Below are 22272 nucleotides of genomic sequence, written 5' to 3'. Positions count from 1 at the left end.
CATTAATGTAATTTAGAAGTGCTTACATGCCCCACCACAAGGCGGCGCATCATCCCTTGACTCATTGCCATGATCACTCAACGCGTGCTCTGAGCCGAGCCGCAGACTGGAGCACACACTGATATGCAAGCTGACGAGCCCTGGTGAGAAAATACAGTGTAGAAGTCGCAAAATGATTATAAATCCATTTGAATCGTATAACTAAACAGTCGCTTGCTTGTTAGGAACGAGTCTTGTGTAGTATGCTGATAAGAGGAGCCGTGTCACTGTGTGAGCCCCCTGAGAGAACTCCGGTAAGCGTGGCTGTTACATGCGAAGAGGCTAGGCCTCGTTGTTAGCTTGTTGTGTGAAAATTCCTTCTATTGAGATACTTTCCTTACACCAACCGGAGCTACAGGAGTGTTTCCTAATGTTTGAACCCACCGCTGTACTCTCTGCATCGTTGTGAATCATGTAAATTGACCTGGAAAAAGATCGCTAGCTAAGTTAGCGCGATGCTAACGCTAATTGCGAGTGATGCTAACGGGTAGGTGGGTAAGCTAATGTGCTTGCTACTGCGATTTATGAGAGACAGAGGCAATGGATGATAATATTTGTTGTGTTGATAAGATGCCAGGTTGTGATAATTATTGTTTTCTGATAACTGCGATGTGTATAATGTGTTAATTGTACTGAAGTAGTTTAAGCATTCAAAAAAGAATGATTCAATACTGTTCATTTGTGGCTAAAATGGTTAAAAAGAGAAGTAAGTTGCAGTTTAAAAGATAAATAGTGATTAAAAGAGCTGTTCAAAAATATAAATGATGCTTAATGAAAATGAATAAGCACATTTATGTTAAGATATAAGTTCATGGTAAAAAAACAAAAGGAAACAAAACTTATACTGTACTGTAAATGTATGCCGACTCATTTTAAATTGATTTCAATACTGTATATCCTGCATCTGGGTATAGATATGGAAGCTACTTGGGGTGAAACGTTAAAGTAGAATGATGTCATGTAATTGAATAGAGGGTAATGTTCATGTTTCTATACTCTGTGAGTAGATTGTTTTTTTTTATTTACCAGAATAGGAATTGATTCAGATTCCAAGCCCGTGGAGGTTCGGTGGCAAGTTAGGAAGGACGAGAGACTTGGACGGAGTGGAGAGTGGTTAGGCCAGCTGTGGGACCCACTCAAGAGAACTACAGACATCATCTCATTTCACCTGTTGACATAGATAAGAAAATAACACAAAAGCTACCCGGGTAGTAGTCACATGAACAGAACATTACACACACACCCTCACAGAATGGAACTGAATTCTTAACTTCTAATACAGAAGAAGGGAAGCTTTTATTTGAACTTTTCCATTTTATATTTTTATATTCTTTTTTGATGTAAGCGCTCTATTTACTTTTCATATGTGCCAGAAATAAGCTGGTGAAAGGTAAAAAATTGTCAACTTGCAACTTCACGTTCCCTCATTTGAATAACTCAGAGGTCCAACTCTCCAAACCTAGAAAGAGTGTAAGTGTCAATAGTGTGTTCTTCTAGTCAGGCTAAGGGTGCTACACGTGTTTGAGTCTCTAGTAACAACTTGTTGGTGGCATGTTTTGCAGATTGCCGTTGTCTGGTTGGCGTCTGACTTTGTAAACCAAAACCAAATGATGGAATTCCAGTTCCCCCTTTTCAGCCCAAATCTTCTTGGGGTTCTGCGTCTGTATCCGCGTCTGATGTCACGTTACTAGTAACGTTATTTTCATCTTCCATTGTGCTCTCCTTGGTCTCCGCCATGCTCTCTTTACTCCTGAGCGACTGGTGTCGTAAGAGTAAAGAGGTGACGTAAAAATGCCACCACAAAGCAGTAGCATTGCTTGAGTTACATTCGCCTTCATGCAATAAACTTTTGAACTCAATATCTAATGGTCATTCCGATGTTGAGTTGTGATTTACATGGCGTATTAAATCACAACCGTAGTACTCTGATGTTAGTGTAGCAGCAGTGTTAAACAAGTAGCCTGCACGTTAACATTAGGACATAAACAACAGAGGGTTATATCCTAGGGTAGACATTTTTATATCGCACTACGATATATAGTACTGTGCAAAAGTTTTAGGCGAGTGTCCAAAAATACTGTAAAGTAAGAATGCTTTCACAAATATAAATATATATATTTTTTATATCAATTTACAAGCGAGCGAACAAAATAAAAATTTAAATCAAATCAATATTTGGTGTTACCACCCTTTAAACCAGGATCAGTTCTTATAGGTGCACAAAATCAGGGATTCTGTAGGATTATAGTCAGGTGTATGATCAACCAGTTGTACTATACAGCGCACAGAAACGGGCAGCGTTGAGGATCGAAGATGCAGTGGTAGGCCAAGGAAACTTAGTGCAGCTGATGAAAAACACATTAAGTATGTCCAGCAGTACTGGCAGAAACCAGTGGGACCCAGGTACATCTGTCTACTGTCCAGAGTGGTCTGGCTTGAAGTGGTCTTCGTACAGAGGTGCAGACAAAAAGATTAACCTCAGCGACCACAAACATACAGTTAGAGATGTAATGATTACCGGTGTCATGGTAAACCATGGTAAAATACCCGACGGTGAAGGTTACCATAAGTTTTAATTACCATGGTAACTACCGCGGTCGGTAACCACCACTAAATCGGAAATCTGGAAGTATTTTGGTAACTACAAGAACACTAAGGGGCAGCTGGTCAAAGATGGCAGCCGTATCTGCAGGAGCTGCAAAAAGACAGTTGTTGCGAGGGGTGGCAACACCTCCAGTTTGTTCACTCATTTACGCGACCATCACCCGAAACTGTTAAGCAAATGCAAGGTAAGCTGACCTTAAGCTCGGATGCATGATGTATGTGTATGTCGAGTTTTCTCTGTCTAATTTGCTGTTGTCACTAATGTAAACTGACCAGATGGTGGTATAGCTGACAAACAAAGTTGATCCGTGATTTGGCACGTTATCTGAACCACTAAGTAATTGTAGATTTAACTTTTTAAAGTCTACCTAATAGTTCCCCAAATATTGATGCAGAGCTGCAGTGAGGAGGATTTGAGACAAACGCGTACTGAGTGGACTGAGATGTTGAACGCAAACTGACTGAGATGACTGACTTTCATCTCAACTCCGTTCACCTGAGCAGCGTCTACCTGTGGCTCAGCAGCCATCTGACCGATCAGACTGACCGAGTCCACTGACAACAGACGAGCAGACAGACAGCCAATATTTATTAGTAATATCAGAAATATATAATACTTGTGGATTATTTGTAGAATAGCCTATATATAAAGAATAATATAGTGAATATAACATGTGTCGAGATAGAGATAAGAGCCAAAACAGAGTATTCATAATTCATTTAACAATAATCTTTTTTGTTTTGATCTAAAAGAATTATCGAACCTGTTTCTAACAGAAGTGATATGATCTTAATTGTGAGTTTTGCGGTCTGTTGGTTGTTCCCTTAGTATTAAGTAACAATGACAGTAATAATTGATAATGACATTTTCTATTCATTTTTTTCAGAGAGGATCTACTGGCCAGTCAAGCACTCCTGCCTCTACATTGCACTCTACCTTTGTAATGCAGACTGTAAAGGATGCATTTCAAAAACAGGTTGCTCATGCACCCTCTTCCAAAAAGCCAATGATCTAACTGCAGCCATTTCCTTCTTTATTGAAAAGGATATGATGCCATTTCAAATTGTGGAGAGGCCTGGCTTTTTTAGGCTGATGAAAACTGCTGTGCCTCACTATAAAGTTCTGTTACGGACTTTCTTTTTCAAGACTGAAATCCCCAAACTGTAGGTTAAAGCTGATGTATGCAAATCTTTAACTCTGGAATTTTTTTGCTGCAACAACTGACCTATGGACAAACGAAAGTGGGGCTGGTCTACCATACATCAGCTTCACCATTCACTACCTTACCCAAGACTGGCAGCTTGAGGCTCAGTGCTTGGAAACCCAGTTCCTCCCGGACAATCACTCAGCTCAAAACATCAAAGAGCTTTTTGAGAACATGCTGGAGGAGTTGGTCTCCATAACCACAGACAATGCAACCAACATGATAAAGGCTTTTTGAGGACTTCCCAGAAATGTGGCTTGGCCTTTGGCCATAATTTGAACCTGGCCATCTCAAAGGCTCTGAAAATTCAGAGAGTGGACACAGCACTTCAGGCCTGCTGTCATCTGGTCCAAGGCTTCTCACGGAGCTGGAAGAGAAGGAGGGCTCTGAAAGAAAAGCAAGCTGCCCTCAACATGCCACAGAAGCTCTGATACATGATCCGGTCACAGGTGGGGATCTACCTACAAAATGATTGAGCGATTCCCCAGCCAACAGCAACCAATCTGTGCTACACTGGCAGGAGAAAGGGGAGTATGGCATCTGATGCCCAAGGATGCTGACATAAGTGTCATGGAGTAAATGTGCCAGCTCTTTGAGCCACTGAGCAAGTTCACAGATGCACTTGCCTCAGAGACACGAGTGACCCTGTCAGCCATCAAGCCTGTCCTGGACCACATCACTTGTGAGGTACTTGTGGAAAATAACAATGACCCATCCTTGACTAAGGAGATGAAAAGGGTCATGAGAGAAGACCTTAACAGCAGGTACACAGAGAGGGCAAAGAATGTCATGAAAATGGCTTGCTTCATTGATCCCCGCTTCAAAATGAGCTTTTTGGATGAGCCTGAGCCAGCAATTGTTGACAGGTGTGTCCAGGAAACTCTGAAACTTACACCTGCACAAACTGTGGAGGAACCACAAAGCAGCAGCGATCCCCCAGTGGCATCAGAGGGGAAAGGCTTGGCTGGGTTGTTGAAAAGATCTCCTCAACTAGACAGAAGAGAGGTGAAGAGGACAAAAGCCAACCACCCCAGAAAATGGAGTGAGAGAAGAGATCAAGATCTACCTCTGTCTGCAGTCTCTTCCAGCCGAAGAGGATCCACTGGTGTGGTGGAAGTGCCATGCATCTGAGCTGCCTTATCTTGCCAGGTTTGCCAGAAAGCTTTTGTGCATCCCTGCGACCAGTGTGCCATCAGAGAGACTGTTCAGTGCCAGCGGACACATTGTCTCCCCCAACAGATCATTCCTTAAACCAGAAAACCAGTTAATATGGTGACATTTTACACTTTAATCTGAAGTGAACAGAGATGCATGCATCCTGTCTGAGGAGATATGGGAGGGAGAGAACAAGCGCAACCATCGTGTTGTTCATTTGATTTGTTTACATATTTTGCATTATTTTAACATAAGTAACACTTTAGTTGTTATTGGTGCAATATGTTTATCATGGCTGTTGCTTTCATTTTAATTATTCAAGTTTACTTAATGTGAAATTAAACCTGCACTTTTTTTATCTTGTTTTTTTTACTGTGGTAATTATTATGTTGCAGTTTTTATACATTTTTACGTGATTATTGTTTTGGTACATCTTTTATCTACTGTATTTAAGGTTTATTTGCACTGTTTTGGTACATTCTCTTATACTTATTTAAGGTTGATTTTGTAGTGTTAAAGTTTTTATTGTTGACTATTCTAATATATAATAAATCTATTTAATTATAAATCTTGGTGTTGCTGTTTTTTCAACATTTTGAAGACAATTTAAAAAATACCGCGGGAAAGGCATGAGGAGTTAGTTCAAAGTGAATCGAACAGTCTGTGAGGAAAGCCCAGCATAATCCCAGTTCCCCAGAAAATTGCGCTGGAGGAGCCAACTTACTCCCAACCCCTAAGAATGGTGTCATTGGAGCTGGAGCTGGCAATGGCGACAGATCTGTTGGAGTCGGCGGAGCAAGCAAATCCCGCAGGCCCTGAATCTGGGCTGTGAGGTGTCCTAATTGAGATGCCATTGCTGTCTGGAACTCCTCCTGACGGTTTAGGTGGGCGTCTCGGGTTTGCAGGATCTCTACCATTTGTCCCGCTTCTGCTGGGTCCATTCTGACCAGAGTGTACTGTCAGGCCGGGCTAGACGCAGCGCAGAATCAGATTAACAAGATTTATTTCAGATACTTCAGTTGCGCTAGAGAGAGTTGAAATAAATAGGCTAAGACATATTACCTAGCTAACCTAGAGCAGAGTGAAAAAAAATAAATAAATAAAATATAGCCGCAAGCAGTAATCTGAGGGTTCTCACCCCATTCACCCCAAACCGGCCACCCTGACCCTCATCCCCCGCAGCCGATGATATCAGCTGCCGTGTTCCTCAAAGATCTGTGAAACACATACCCGTGATAAGCCCCAGATTTCTCCAAATTGGTTTTTCAGCTACATGCTAATAGTATTTATAGCGCCCCCTATTGGTTGAGCTCAACATGCTTTGGTATGCAGATTCCCAGTACAGTTGTGAACCTACCCACCAAGTTTTGTGATGATAGGGAAAAGGGTGTGGGAATTATGGCCAATCGTTTCTAAGCCCTGCCCATTGCAAAAATACATTGGTCTGTGGCGGCCATGTTTTTTTTTTTATCAATCTGGCTCATTTATTGTAGAAATTGGTTTTTTCATCCCCCGAAGCTGTATACCAAACTTGGTGTTGATAGAGTCAATCTTTCAAAAGTTCTATTAATTTAACTGTTTTTCACATTATGCAAATTAGCAAAAAATCTAGGTAGGCGGTGCTTCATGGTCCAGGGGCTTTTTTGTAGAGCACATGGAGCTGGACTTGTGTGTCAAATTTCAAGTCAATCAGACTTACAGTGGGAGGGGCGTGACCTTCCCCAAAATGCATTTTCAAGCCTTCCAACTAGAACCACAAGCAGTTATGAATGGGGACCAAACCCCCCTACGCAACTCCCCACACACTGCAGAGCCCAGGGCAGTTGGCCTCAAAGGATGATGGGCTCGGGGCAAAAGTAAGGACACAGGACATGGTATTCGCTGTAATGGGAAGTGCACTGGAACCCAAAGGGGAATGAAGGAGGAGATTTCATTTGCATTTCTTACACTAAAACAATGAACTGTTCTGTTGTTATGATGTTTGATGTATGAGACCCTGTGCTGCTCTGCTTGATAAGGACAGAGCTCTGTTAGGATGTACCTGTTGTGCTGATTGTGGTAACCTATGAATAACACACCTGTAAGGACTGACTGTGAAGTTGACAGAAGAGAGGCATCTTGCAACTTTAAAATTAAATTAAATGAAACTAAAGCTACAAGCAGCGATGAACGGGCCCTCACAGTCCATGTGAGTAGGGGCATGCTGCAGTTGAAGTGGCCCACACAAATGGTTGTGAATTTGAGTTCACACAAATGGTTATTTAAAATGTGGGAGTTATAGGCAAAAACACGATTGCATCCATTATAGTGCCACTTAGTGGAGTACATGTGCAATTTTTGGTATGGAAGCACTGTGTCCTATTGTATCTGTACCATATAAATGTCAAAGCAGTCAGCATAATAGTTTGGCTGAAATAAATGTTTGTTGTTTATCTTCTAATAAGCCACACCCACATTTACCTGTCATGACCACTTTCAAGATATGGCGTCAGGATTGGCCCTACATCATATTGACCAAATTTAGTTAAAATAGGTGTAGCCATTCAAGAGATATAAACTTCCCATATTTTTAGCGCCCCATAGTGGCCAAAATTCGCCAAGTTCGGCTCTTCCCTTCCCAGTGTCATGGCAACCAAGGATCTCAAATTTGGTATTAATAACGTTTAGTTTGACCAAGATATCAAACAGTTTACATTTTTATAGCTAGCTACAGAAATTAGTTTGTTAACAATTTGCACATTTTTTTGACTGAGCAAAATTCTTTTGATAACTTAAGATTAGGTCCAGCTGAACTATATGTCATTTTTTGTGTCTGAGATATTTGCAGGAGTCTGGACCAACCCTCCAAATTGCACCGCCCTCCGTTGCATGGTTTAGCCTGCAGCACCACTTTTAGCAGGAGAAAAGTAGATGTAAAAATCCTTACAATTACAGTAGGATTCCTAGCACCACCGGTCCTAGGAAACGCATGCGTACCTGGCCCCATTGCCTGATTATTGCATGCCCATCTCTTAACTGTCACATGTGACTGTGACTGTGTATTGGTTTGTGTTCAGGGCTGGACTCTTATCAAATAACTGAAGTTTGGTCCAGATAGGAATGAGGAAGATGTTTCTTTATGATTTGGTGGCCTGCTACTGCCGGTATTCAATAATGTACACTAAAGTCAGAAAAACTCTCTTAAGTCTACATATAAACAAAGGGATTACAGGTGAAAAAAACCCTCAAACGAATTTGTGGCCAGTTGTGTTTTGATTATTGATTGGCAGTGACGCTGTTGGAAGGTGTGCTCACCTTTTAGTAGCATGTCATCTTGCAATGTATGAAATGGAGGAAAAAACTATAAATATCATGTAAATAGGATGTTTGTCTGAATTCCTGTGTCCAGTAGGTGGAGCTATGGATATGGCATAGTATGGATGCGTGGAGGTATTCAGGGTGAAATCATGCACATGTATGATGAATAATGTGTACATGGGAAATTGTATGTTGAAGTTATAAGGGCTTGATGCTGTATGGTGAAGCATGAAAATGGAACACACAATGACATGCACCATGATTGACGTGGGTGAAAGCTTTTGATACATTTTCATGTTCAAGGTTTGAGGATGATATTGAGTAAATTAGAAGTCTGTTGTGTTGGCTCTGTAGGAGGAGTTCATTTAAGTACGAGGCATGGAAATGGATCAAAATGGGGGAGAAATGGTAACTTTTAATCAGAATGGCCAACCTCCTGTTGGAGTGACAGTTTGTTACCACGTATGTTTTTTGTGCATCTGGTCATGATACATATGCATACCGAATGCCATTCTTGTATATGCATGTAGGAGGCGGGGCTTGGATTTTTAATATTCCAGTGGCCACTGTAGAGTCCCCTGGTAACACCTTTCATCAGCTATCCTCACGAGGGCATTGGCAACAATTCTAGCAAGTTTCATATTATTCCGACCTACCGATGTGGAGATATAAAATACTTCGGGCACAATTTTGCACAGAGCCTTAGGGGCTCATGAGGAAGTAGTAATCTGAGTTTCATGTCATTTGGACACACCAATGTGGAGATATGCAACACTTCCTTTTTGGAACAAAATCTGCCAGAAGTTGTTATTTAATAACTTGAGTATTGTTTGAAATATCAAAATTATTTCAATAACTTTTTTGTCAGGAGGGTCCACAGATGCTGTGTGCAAGGTTTCGTGCAAATCGGTGAAATCGCCTAGGAGAAGTTCGAAAAAGTAGGTTTGCGACATTTCGTGAGTTCACACAAATGGGCGTGGCCTATATCACGAGATTCAACAAAATTGAGGGAATGTGTGGAAATAAGGTTTTTGAATGTGTGATAAAGTATATGGGAGTTATAAGGCAAAATGCTCTTTCCTCGAAGCTAACACCACTTAGTGGAAGAAATTGACAATGACAATAGATTGTAAAATCTTTGGACAGCTGTGACCTACATTCTAAGTTTGGTGAGTTTTGGGGTATGTTCAGGCAGTAAAAAATGCGATCATTGGGACAGAAAAGTTGTCACTGCAAGAACAACAGGGATCTCGCAGGTTGAGCCCTGCTCGGGCCCTAATTATTTAATATGAGCACTGTCCTTCTTTCTTCTTGTCTTTTTTACCTTCTAATACTTAAATTACTAAAGTTTGTTTGGTTGCTCTTAGTACCGGTCCATCAACCACCGGGTCGATGCCAGCTCTCTCCGCATGTATCGATGGTACTACTCCAGGATATGCCAGTGGTAAGTTCACACCTTCTAACAATGTAACAGCAAGGTTATTTATCTGTCATTATCCAGCTCAGGGTTGTATTATGAAATTAAAGTTTGTAGTTCCTTCATACTACACGATCATAGAACATGTTTACCGTTATTTATATGTATAAACTGTATACATAAAACAGGTATGCAGCCAGAAAAAAATTCTGTAGTGCATTTTTAAACAGCAACAGTGATGACTGGCATCTTCATTTTAAACATTTGGCATCAGGTGAACACTGTCCATCCACTTTGACTTTATGTGAACATGCATCCCATCTTAAAACCTTGTGAATGCATACATGCATATGTCATGCAACTAAGTCAAGTTACCTGCCATTTTTAATTGTATCAATATTATGGTATGAGAATGAAGCCATTAATTAATGTGTGCATCATTTGCTTATATGACCTAAATATATTATTATTTACCTGCTTAATTAAAGAATACTCTTAAAATGATTGCTGTATATTTACTGCTTTTCAGATTTCCCATTGTCAATTTATCTAAAAGCAACTGTCAGAATAATTACAGTTAATTATTGGAATTTCCACTACATGGCTGAAAGTTTCTTAAAAGCAGCATCTCCTGCTGAAAGTCAGTGTAGAAAGCTGAGAAACTACTCTGAGGCTAGACTGTTTTTAATCCGTCATTGCTTTCACTGAAAACTTCCAGACTTGATATTGATTTCAGTAAATCATGAGTGAGAGAAACTTAGTAATTATAGAAATTTCTGCATTTCAAGATCATGAAAATGTGCATACCATGTGGCATGCCATGTGGTGACTTAATTTCTATCCTCCTATTGCAGTACTGGAAGTAGGCACTGAAAAAGCTATTGGAAGAAAACAACTTGTTCAAGGGAATATACCTATGACAGACTTGACTGAATATAAATAAATAGATAAATGTTAATGTTATGTTATGTTAATTAGAAGTGGAGCATATATTAATGCCTCAGAAATCAAGAAAATGGTGTTCGCTTGCTACAAATATTTTTTTGATTGACTTATTAATTTATTGTTTTATTTAATCTCAAAGTGTCAGAGTGTCAGAAGAGACAGATTGAAAGACTGCAAGTGCAGTGAAAACAGTGTTGTCCCTTACTAACTACATACCACCACTGACTGAAGACATTTTTCACGACAGACAGTTCTACATATTTTAGCAGGAAAAGCTTGGCTGGTGTCTCTGCAGGTTGCCTGGGAGCCCTGTACTGACAACAATAGTATGACCCTGATTCCAAAAAGGTTGGGAGTCTATGTAAAATGTAAAAAAAACTTTGTAAATCCTTTTCAAATTATGTTCATGGTATCTTAAAATGGGAATTGGGGTTGTTGATCAATTAAATAGTAATTAAGCTGCTTCCCCTATCTTCAGCTAAACTAAATGTCTCCTGCTTTCTCTAGCTTGATATGTTTTGCATAAAGACATGATGGTGGTATCAAGTCTTTTTATCTGACTCTCATTTATAAGAAACCAAAGGTACATAACAAAATGTCAAACTTTTCCTTTATCAATGTGGACTTGAGAATTGTAAGTGGTGATAAAGGATGAAGAGTAAATTTAATTTGTCATCACTTTTTTGCGCAAGATGTAACTTTAGACAGCACTGTATGGAAAGTCTCATCAACACACTTTAGTTAAAAGATTACTATATTTTCTTGTCCAAGCCACATTTCTATCATGATTACACCCACTTGTCCATCCACTCACCCACCTCTCCCTGCCCTAGGGGCTTGGGCCTAACCATTGCAATGGTGTTGTTGCTGGCATTTGTTGAGCGCCCGTCCTCCCTGTCCATCTCCTCGGACCCCCGGTTTCGCTCTCCACCCTGGGAGCCGCCCTGTGGTTTAACCGAGAGCATCGAAATGGTCTGCCTCATCATCTTCTCTTTTGATCTTGCTGTCAAGGTAAACATAGCCAGGGTAGAAAATATTTTTTCCCAGGACACTGGCAGCTGCCTGATTAACATGGTTTAGCCATGTGAATTCTAGTTAATCTTGCTGCTTTTTAAAAGTATTTTCCTACTATTTCCAATCCATCTGTTTGAACCACTGACACTTTGTTTTGTCCTCAGAGCTACTTGATTGGCTGGGAGGAATTCAGAAAGAGCAAATGGCTGGTTGGCTACACAGTCATCATTTCGTTCTCTATCATCGACTGGGTGTTGTCTGTCAGCATGGTGTGTGATGAGGTGAGGCTGTCCCCTGTTATGATTCATACCAGTATTTGGTAGCTGTTTAACTTGCAGAGTCAATAGTCAATAGGACAGTACAATACGAAACAGACCGTAGGCCACTCTCAACCTGCTTTTATGTGTGCGTGTCTGTCTGTATGTGTGTTAGCCAAGGACAGTCCAAATGTCTAAAAGTTATTCTGCTCTTTCCTTGTGAAGGACATGTGTGGTAGGCCAGTCACCATAGATCCTAGAAGTCAATTAGAGTTAGGTGCTGATACAATGACATCGCGATAAATGCTGGGCAGCATTCAGTGGGACAGATGAAAAACATTCTCTTTACACCCTCAGTTGAGTCTTAATGTGATCAAAAAAAGTCCTGATAAGATGCAAATCCACATAACAAGAAAATCTGAAAATGGACCTGAGCAATCCTCAGGGGATTTTCCTTTTTTTAAAATTAAGGTGATGTCGGCTTCTCTTAATGAATGGGGGAGGCTACCAGTGATAAAAGAATGTTCCAATATCTCCAAGAAGGGGTCCACAAGCACATCTTAAAATTCCTGATAAAATTCACTACTCAGGCCATCAGGCCCAGGTGCTTTACCTGATTGCAGGCTTTTAAGTGCCAATAAGGCCTCCTCCCTGGAGATCGGAGCATCTAATTCTTGTTTTTTGGAGTCAGAGATGGTCGGAAGGATTAGTTTCTCAAAAAAGGATTCCATCCTATCTGAAACTCCCTGTGGTTGATCTGATTCGTACAACCTAGCATAAAATTGCCTGAAAATGTTTTTGTTAAGTGGCGGGTGCCGTTCCCATCTAAAATTGAAGGAATCACTTGAGGGTCCCTTTTAATTTTGGTCAGATGAGATAAATACTTACTGGGCTTATCCCCATACTCATATAGCCTTTGCTTTGAGAAAAGTAGAGCGCTCTTAGCCTGCTGGGTTAGTAGAGTGTCCAGAGCAGCCTATGTTGCGCATTTCCTCTGCAACAGTAATGAGTCAAAGGTTAAGCTAAGCGCACTTTTGATATCTGTCAGCTCTTTTTCGAGTTTTAGTTGCTGTTCTAATTGATTTTTCTTTTTCAAGGCTGAGTAAGCTATGATTATACCCCTGATGTATGCTTTAGCCGTTTCCCACAGTAAGGATGGGCTGTTAGTAGACTGTGAATTAATAGACAAAAATATTCTAAATTCACTTTTCAGATAAGAGATGAATTTGTCATCTTTCAGGAGACGTGAGTCGAACCTCCAGCGCTTACTTTTCACAACTTCCATGTCAAGAGACACTTCAAGGAGCAGAATTGCATGATCGCTAACCACAATATTGCCTATTGAGCTGGAGGACACAGATTGTAACAAAGACTGGGGTACGAAAAAATAATCAATCCGTGTGTCACTTATGACACTCTTTTCTGTTTACGAAGTACTGCAGCAGACAGGTCATGGTAGAAAGATATCTTCCTTCCCTCCAGGGTAATATCAGCGTCTGCTGCTTTTCGCCGAACTACTGCCATCACTCTCTGCTTGTCCGGGAACGTGTGAAACTGAATGATGACAGGGCGCGGTCGCTGGTCAGACCCGGGCCTGGGCATTAGGGAGCGGTGAGCCCGTTCTAGCTTGACTAACATGTCAGCAGTCTTACGTCCTGCATCCATCCCAGTGTGCATTTCACATCACCCAACAACAACAGAGATGAATTTTAACCAGGGTCCTAACTCTTTAGAAATTTTGACCTACAACTTCAAATTAATGAATTAATTGAATTAAGAAATTAGGAATTTGGATTTCAAATATGTTATTGATTTATTAATTAATTCATTCAAGCTTTATTTATATAAAATTCAGTGAAGGTGAGCCCACATTTTCAGTGATGTTAAGAGCACAAATTCAAAAACAGAATAGGTGCAAAAACATGACAACAAAAAAAAGAAAAACAACAAACATAATCAAAGAGCGAATAAACAGAATGGGTACATAAGAATGTTAACAGATAAGAAGCAATATGATAGAATACTAATAAAGTGGAAAACAAAAGTTCTTGAAAATGATAAGAAACTGCAAGCATGACATGACAAAACACAAATAAAACGAAGGTACATAAAAGATAAATGACAGACAACCATATGGGACAGCATGTAGTTAAAAACAGATTTCAATGGTGGGTAGTAATATTTATGCAGAGCTGCAGTGAGGAGGATTTGAGACAAACACATGTCAGGTCAGGGTAAAAAAGGGGAACACTATAGAAGGGAAGGAGGACCCAAACGCAATACACACGGGAGGCGAGGATAAGGGAACAAACAAAAGGAGAGCTTTATTAAAAAAAGCAGACAAAAGGTCAAAAGGCAAAGTAGCAAAATAAAACAGTTCAACGAAGTACAAAAGAAAAAGGCAAAGTACAAATCAAACATGGAAAACTCAAAACCAAACATACCGAGCATGGACAGGAGCAAAAAACAGCAAACAGAAAACATTGACTGGGCGAGCAGTGAGGGGAACACAGAGACTAAATACACAGACACTAATGACATGACGAGGAACAGGTGAGGAGACAGGAGGAAGGAAGCCAGGTGTGATAATGAGGGGGAGGAGCACAGAGGAACAGACCAGGAGGGAACAAGACAACAGACAGAGGGAGCCAGAGGGAAGAACATAGGAGAACTTAAAGGACACATGAGGGCATGGAAAAATCAGAACATGAGACACAAGACATAGAAAAAAGGACATGAATCATAACCCAAAAACCAGAAACAAAGAACAACACAAACAGGAGTCATGACAATATAGGGTGGACTGAGTTAGTGAATGCAAACTGACTGAACTGAGATGACTGTTTTTCATCTCAGCTCTGTTCACCAGAGCAGCGTCTACCTGTGGCATTTGACCAATCAGACTGACCAAGTCCATTGACAACAGACGAGCAGGCAGACAGACAGCCAGCCAATATATATGTAATAGCAGAAAATATGTAACACTGGATTATTTATAGAATAGACTATATATAAAAAATAATGTAAAATGGTGAATTTATCAAGTGTCTAGATAGAGATAAGAGCCAAAATAGAGTATTCATTATTAATTTGATAATAATCCTTTTTGTTTGATCTAAACAATTAACCAACTTGTTTCTAACAAAAGTGGTATGATCTAAATTGTGAGTTTTGTGATCTGTTGGTTGCACCCTTAATATTAAGTAACAATGACAGTAATAGTGAATAATGACATGTTCTATTCATTTTTTTCGGAGGGCTGCTGGCCAATCGAGTGCTACTGCCAGTACAACTCATCTACCTCTGTAACGCAGACATTAATGGACACGTTTCAAAAACAGGCTGCCTCATCACAGAAAGCCAATGACCAATTTTGCACAGTTTTGATATTCTTTTATACTTGTTGATGTTGATTTTGCAGTCTTGTTAAGGTTTTGGATATGGACTATTTTAGTATATATTTAAATATACATCTTGGTGAAATCATTTCATTTTATTAGTGTATCAGTGTTTTTTCAAGACATTTTTAAAATACCACTATTTTGTTGACTATTACCGCGGTGAGGTACTGGTACAGGTGCTACAAACTCAGCTGAAGATCAGGTAAGAACTAATAAGAATGATCCTGCCATCACACAAGTATGACTAATACTGAGAACACATGCAAAGAGGAGGGAGAGGAGGGAAGACAGACGCTTCTCCATGTTGCATAGAGCTGTGTTACGTTACGATATATAGTATTGTGCAAAAGTTTTAGGCAGGTGTGAAAAAATTCTGTAAACTAAGAATGCCTTCAAAAATGGAAGTGATAATAGTTTATTTTCATGAATCGAAGCAGTATTTGATGCGACCACTCTTTGCCTTCAAAACAGCATCAATTCTTTTGGGTACACTTGCACATGGTTTTTGAAGGAACTCGGCTGGTAGGTTGTTCCAAACATCTCGGAGAACCATTTTCAGTCTTGTCTCGATTCCTTAACCGTGTGGATGTCTATCATTAAAGACCTTCATTAGATTAACCAGCCATAGATGAATCAGGGGGCGGATTTATTTGGACATGTAGCCACGTAGTCCAACCTTTGGGCTAATTCAAGAGTTCTGTGTTTGTATGTATGATAAGTGGTTTTAATAATTGTTTTTAAAAAGTAAATGATATATTTACAAGGTAGTTAACAAATGATTGTGTCATGATGTTTTTACCCAGTGTTTCACAGGCTTAATATGGTCACCATTTCTGCCATGCTAGATGCAGCCCTACGTGAGCATTTAAGGCTTATTAAACGTGTATTAATAGATCCTAGCAGTGTTTGGTATCTATGTAAAGCCCTTTTTACATATATACAGTTGTTTTAATTGATTAATTCTGTTTTCATACGTATTACCAGGGCAGAATTGTTTAGTTAAAGAATGTAGTTTAAGTTTTATATAAAATTAACTTGTCTAATGACCCAACCCTTTTGTTAACACCTGGGGGGGGGGGGGGGGGGGGGGGGTCGGTGGGGGTCCTGCTTTAGGAGGGGGGGTGGTTATTTGAGTCTGTATATGGACTGTAGAGAATAGCTATCTTTTTCTCCTGCTCTACTGGTGTCTCGCGGCGCTACGTTAAGGCTTAAAGTTTTTTGTTTTGTTTTTGGTTTTTTCACTCGCTGTTTCTACCTGTTTCTATATTTAAATTCTTCTGGAAAAGAACATTTTCAACCAAGGCACCAATGGAATCTCCGAATGGTGAGTTCTTAACATATCATTATTCTATTCCTAATAAGACTGTTGTGATCGGTAGCTGTTCTATGGTTACTCAAATGGTTTCTTTCTTTTTTTAAAAAATTCATTATGTTATAATTTAGACGCAGAAGACCGGCTTGTGTTAAAGTCTTTGGAACAAAGTCATTATTGCATTGAAAACGCTGCGGGAATAAGATCATCCAGACTGACAAGCATACAGGGTGTGTAATGACTATTTTACCTAGCCTAAATCAGTAGACACCGTGTGTTATGTTATCATCATTATTATAATATAATCATTGTTATAATTTATTTATTTTTGTTTTAATCTTCTTTTTTTTTTCTCTCTCTTTCTCCTCTTTAACTTACGATCATAGGTTAGTGAACAGGGCATTACAACCACTAGGTGCACCTTGGAAGCCACAACCTCAAGCCCTCAAGAGAAGAGACCGAAACAGGGGTGGATCTTGTGACCCTGCATCAAGAAGCGGCTGAGGCACTGCAGGTAAAGGCGCTAATGAGGCGTGAGCGAGTGTTGTATTGTGATACGGACAGTGTTGTTTTTACAGCGCAGCCAGGGGAGTGGCTCAATCAGGATACAGGCAAACACATGGTGACTGTTTCTGAGACCATCAAAAGAGACAAAAAGCACTTCCACCTCAAGAATGACACAGTTACGAAAAAGGTTCAGGTCGTTTACAACAAGCGTGGGGTGTTGAGTGATTATACCACCCTGCCTTATGGCTATTAAACCAGATCAAGAATTTGATGCAAGGCTGCAACATCCATTTAGTCTGGTGGTGAGTGGGCCTTCAAATTGTGGGAAGACCTTTTTTGTCAAAAACATTGTTGAAAAAGCATCGACAGTCATATCGCACAATATTGACAACATTGTGTACATATACTCCTGTTGGCAACCTTTATATAATCAGCTGCTGCAGATAAGAGACATTAATTTTGTGAATGGTCTACCTGAATCTCTGTGTGATGATGTGTTGTTACCCCCTGAGAAAAACAACCTGCTTATAATAGACGATTTAATGAATGATGCTAGTAATAATTTAGAAGTCCAAAATGTTTTTACCAAATATGTTCATCATAGGAATCTGAGTTGAATATATCTAATCCAAAACTTGTTTATTCAAGGTAAAGCTAGTCGGACTATTAGTTTGAACACCAATTACCTTGTCTTGTTTAAAAATCCTAGAGATAAATACCAGATCACGTTAATAGGCAGACAAATGTTTCCCGGTAACTCCAAATTCTTTTTAGAGGCTTTTAATGACGCCACCAACACCACTTACGGCTATCTTCTTATTGATTATAAAGCCAAGACACCTGATTATTTAAGACTCAGAACAGCTTTACTGTCTGACTGTCCGGTTGTATATATCCCTAAAAATCAGAAGGGGTAACCATGTCATTACGTATGCAGAGGAATCTGGGTCTGTTGGAGCTGTTATTTAAATCAACACAGAGTGTACGAAGGGTCATTGTGGGGAAAGCCACCCCAGACTTTATCAATGCTCTGTGTGAAATAGCTCTCAATGTGCTAAGTGGCAACATCCCTTTGACTGATAAACAATACAAACAGCTAAAAAGAAAGAAAGCCATTAGTAGATTAGTAGCTGACAAAAAAGTCAAACTTTTGAAAAAGAAAAAGAGTATCAACCAGTCTGGAGGTTTTTTATTGCCTCTACTAGGAGCAGCTATACCATTTATAACCGCTCTTTTTAACAGAAGTTGATATGGAACATACACAGAAAATGTTCCTGGTACCACAGCATCAGCTGGATGCCTTAAAACAGCCGCAACAGTACGAGCAGAACAGGTCCATAAGACAAACGGCGCAAAATGAATTGGATAGAGCAATGATTGATGTCCTAAACCTGCCAGACACTGATGTTTATGAAAAGGCCAAAAATATGTGGTTATTCTACAGAGATACCTGGTGTTGACAAAGCAGAATGAGCTTGAAAAAAAACGTTTTGACTCTATCAATACCAAACACTTCAGACCTTGTGCCACGTATCGATGAGGATGATAAAAAAGATTTAATCGCAGAAGAGGTGTTAAAACATATGCCTAAAAGAAGTAGGAAAAACGCTAAACATATTTTGGAAGCTGTAGCCCGAGCAAAAAACGTGATTTCGTGGACAGATCAGGGTGAGATTGTCGTCAACAGCCGTCCTGTCCGAGGTTCTCATTTATATGATCTGATTAAAAGTGTTACTGCAACGCATAATGTTTCAGACGTTTCAAGACCTATAGGTTGGAGCGCCTTTTTAAAAACTATGGCACGTCTAAATATTCCTTTATCTGCTATCCCTAACACTATGGTGCGTAGGGCTATTACTGAGTATAAAGCAGTCGATGACACGTTTGATGATGAGAGCCTTATGAGCCGCAGCTCTACTCAAAAGAGAAAAAGACTTGGAAGCCAACACAGAGCCAGCACACCTCTTAGGACACCTGGGTTTGAGTCAGACAGGTGGAATAACTCCTGGTTAAATTTCTAATTTTCCTATTATTATTCTGATCTGCATTTTTGTCATATTACATATGCTGTAATTTGTATTGTGAATTCTATTTTGTTTTTCCTATATATTTATTTATTTATTTATTTATTGGTTATTTTTATGGACAATGTAATTTGTATTATGAAATCCTTGTTTGGCACACAAGTGTTTCAATGACTAGACACTTGTAATTTCTAGATTTTTAAATTTAACTTTAACTTTTTTCAGTTTCAGTTTCATAAGATGATGATTATGCAGTATGAATAAAGAATGACAACCATTTAAAATGAAATTGAGTTCTATATTTATTTGATGTGACAAGTTTTACACACCATTTATCATTGAAATACACATTTGTTTTCCATACTGCACACATGTAAAAGTATAACCATGACACGTGTCGGGACGTATCTTGTTGACAAATCGACACACCATTGCATCGTTACATACAAGATTGGCTCCATACATGTTTAACAATTGTGAATACGGCATCCCTTTTTGCACATGACACAGAAAAAAGACACAATGTGGACCACATGTTACAGCCAGGTTATTCTGAACCTGTTTTCTAGAATAAGACACAATTGCACAATTTTTCAGCAGAAAGCTGTTTATCTCCTTGGGAAATTTGTCAGGTGGATTACCAAAACTGTCAAAGAAATACCCCTGTCTATGTTTTGTGATATAAATTGCCAGCCAGTGTTCACCAGGCATGTTAGAGGGATGGGTGTTTACAATCAACATAGCAGGGTATTTATAAACACCATGCTTAGGAAGTTGATCACAGGCTAAAACCCCCAAGAAATCTGTGCCGTTAATAATTCTTTTCCTAACAAGACTAGTTAATTCAATCGTATTCATCATAATCTTAATAGTAATCCATCAGTACTTGTCTCCTGTTTGATATCTCGATAACTGAATCGAAGACCGAATAACAAATCAAATTAACTGTACGAGGCAACGGAACTCTGAATTGGGCGTCCAGTCTCACATTGCCTGTTTTAATTAGTGATACATTCCCAGCACTCCCCTCATCAGGCTCCAGGTTGAAACAAAATAATGTATAACCGGCACCGAAATCTCGACGCGATCTGGCCACTGATCTGTCTTTTAGATGTCGACCTGTGGCTTGTATCAGCTGATAATACTCTCTTGTGTACTGTCCTCTTTGAAAAAGCGGCTGAAAGGGTTTTGCTGGAAAAGACTGTCCATCGGCGTACAGACTTATAAACTCTGTATCATAGTTCTCAAAATTAAAGGGGTTACGAGTGTAACTTCCTGTATATCCTTCATTGTCGACAAATGCAATAATGACGAATTTAGGGATCTGGCCTATATACAGATTTTCCTGGTTGCACACTCTAGTTCCAGCAGGTATGGAGAACGTTTTTAATGCAACTCTGTCTATAGCGTATTTAGCATTAGTATGCAGTAGTGCTCTGCTATGAGCCAATCGTACAGTGGGGGCAACAGACACCTTTTTTACAAATACGCTGGCAGACATAATCTTAACATGAAATTGTGTATTTGCAGCAGTCATAAGGGAGAATTCATCTTTTGACTGCATAAATTTAAGAGAAATATCAACACCATTTAGCATTAGTTTTTCTTGAAAAAACAAATCAGCATGTATCGGTGCTATTAACTCTACAATTCGGCTGTCTCCTGTATATGCGCCTCTAGCCACCAAACCTGCATTGTCTCCTACTATAGATGCATCATTCATATGGCCGCTGGTGTCTTTACAAAACAAACCTGCACTAAACTGTGTGTCCAGAGTGTCCTTCCCATAGTTAATTAAACATTCGATTATACCTCTGTAGGGATATGTGTTGGAAGACTGTGTTATAAGCCTGTCTCCCAACATTATATCAACCTGGGAGAATAAGGTACATCCTGGATAGTTTATAAATCCAACATCTGCTGCATTTGCTAGATTTGTCCCGTCGGCATTTGTAATCCTCACACGTGTATAAAGATATGATTCATTCAGGTCTAGATAATCCTCCCCACTGGCCGATATGTAAAACTCCAGAGGACCAGTGTCCGTTATTGCCGAAACAGGAGGGATTTCAACATAAGTCGATTTTTCTATAGATGTCTGGGTAAAGGGAACAGTGAATAGATCCAGCTCGCTCTTCACACATTCTTCAGATTGATTATGAATGAGCACCATGGTATTCTTCTTAGAATTCTAGCCTAGAATATGTCTCTCGCCGTTGTCCTGGAACGTCTGTTCGGTACTCTATAACTTGTGGTGACTGACTTCTTTTTAACTGCTTTGCGTTTTTTAACAGGTGTTTTACGTTTTTTAACCACACTACGGCTACGCCCATGTCTGGAAGGAGGTCTTTTCAAAGGTCTCGCGCTGTACACCATCAGCCCGCTCCCATCCTGGTGTTTTAAAAGTGTATTTCTGGTGATATTTGATACGTCTACTGCGATGTTTGTAGCAGCAGTCTTTAAATGGGGTTTAGCAAGACTGAATCCACTTTTTAGCAAAGGCAAAGCCATCCTAAATAGACTACGAAATATCCCTCCTAATCCATTGCCGTATTGAGTACTAGCCCCTATAAAGCCTGGTAACTCTCCTCCTGCCTGTTTCATATAATAGGACATATATCTTGCATCATCACGAGTGTATGGAGTGTGTGTCATTTTTCCAGATAGTGGTCAGAATAACTGCTTCACCAGCCTGAAGTGTAATTTGATGATTACTTTACCAAACGCAAAGGGAATATACTGGTTTTGGTTGTTTTTTTAATGAAATTTCTATATCATCCACCACCGATTTGGAGAGCGATGTGTAGTGTGGCTTGTCATAAGTCAGAGTGGGCATTCGCCTAGGCTCGTCCGACACATTTATACATCGGAGAAGTGGCACATAACTATCCCCCACTAGTTGATAATTCACAATATCGCTATAAATATGTTATACATTCCTGCATGTATATCAGCAGGGTGGGGGGCAGTGTAATGTTTCTTGAGATTTAAGGTAACAGGTATTTCAACCACCTCCCCAGGATTGAAACCCAGCATCACTGCTAGACGACCTTTAAATGTCAAACTCATGCCTTCAGCGCCTGAAAAAATAACTC

The 22272-nt window shown here is 39.8% G+C and overlaps 1 protein-coding gene across 12 annotated transcripts in view; it reads left to right on the top strand.

Moving 5' to 3' along the window:
* The window catches only part of LOC119018765 (two pore calcium channel protein 2-like), a 58952-nt gene continuing 36680 nt past the window's right edge, over nucleotides 1-22272 (top strand). For 10 of the 12 annotated variants that reach the window (XR_005074848.1, XM_037096713.1, XM_037096717.1 and 7 more), the window contains exons 1-5: nucleotides 1-143; nucleotides 225-293; nucleotides 9668-9744; nucleotides 11496-11673; nucleotides 11841-11957. Coding sequence is in view for 10 of the 12 variants with exons in the window: in XM_037096713.1 (XP_036952608.1) it covers nucleotides 243-293; nucleotides 9668-9744; nucleotides 11496-11673; nucleotides 11841-11957 (423 nt within the window). In the remaining 2 variants the exon portion in view is untranslated. Of the gene's footprint in view, nucleotides 144-224; nucleotides 294-1068; nucleotides 1912-3530; nucleotides 9239-9667; nucleotides 9745-11495; nucleotides 11674-11840; nucleotides 11958-22272 lie in introns of those variants that run through there. The other 2 variants (XM_037096711.1, XR_005074849.1) reach the window with 2 other exon arrangements.

This window comes from Acanthopagrus latus, chromosome 4 (genome assembly GCF_904848185.1).
Source record: "Acanthopagrus latus isolate v.2019 chromosome 4, fAcaLat1.1, whole genome shotgun sequence".
NCBI classification, from domain to species: domain Eukaryota; kingdom Metazoa; phylum Chordata; class Actinopteri; order Spariformes; family Sparidae; genus Acanthopagrus; species Acanthopagrus latus.
This window is presented reverse-complemented; position numbering and strand designations above follow the sequence as displayed.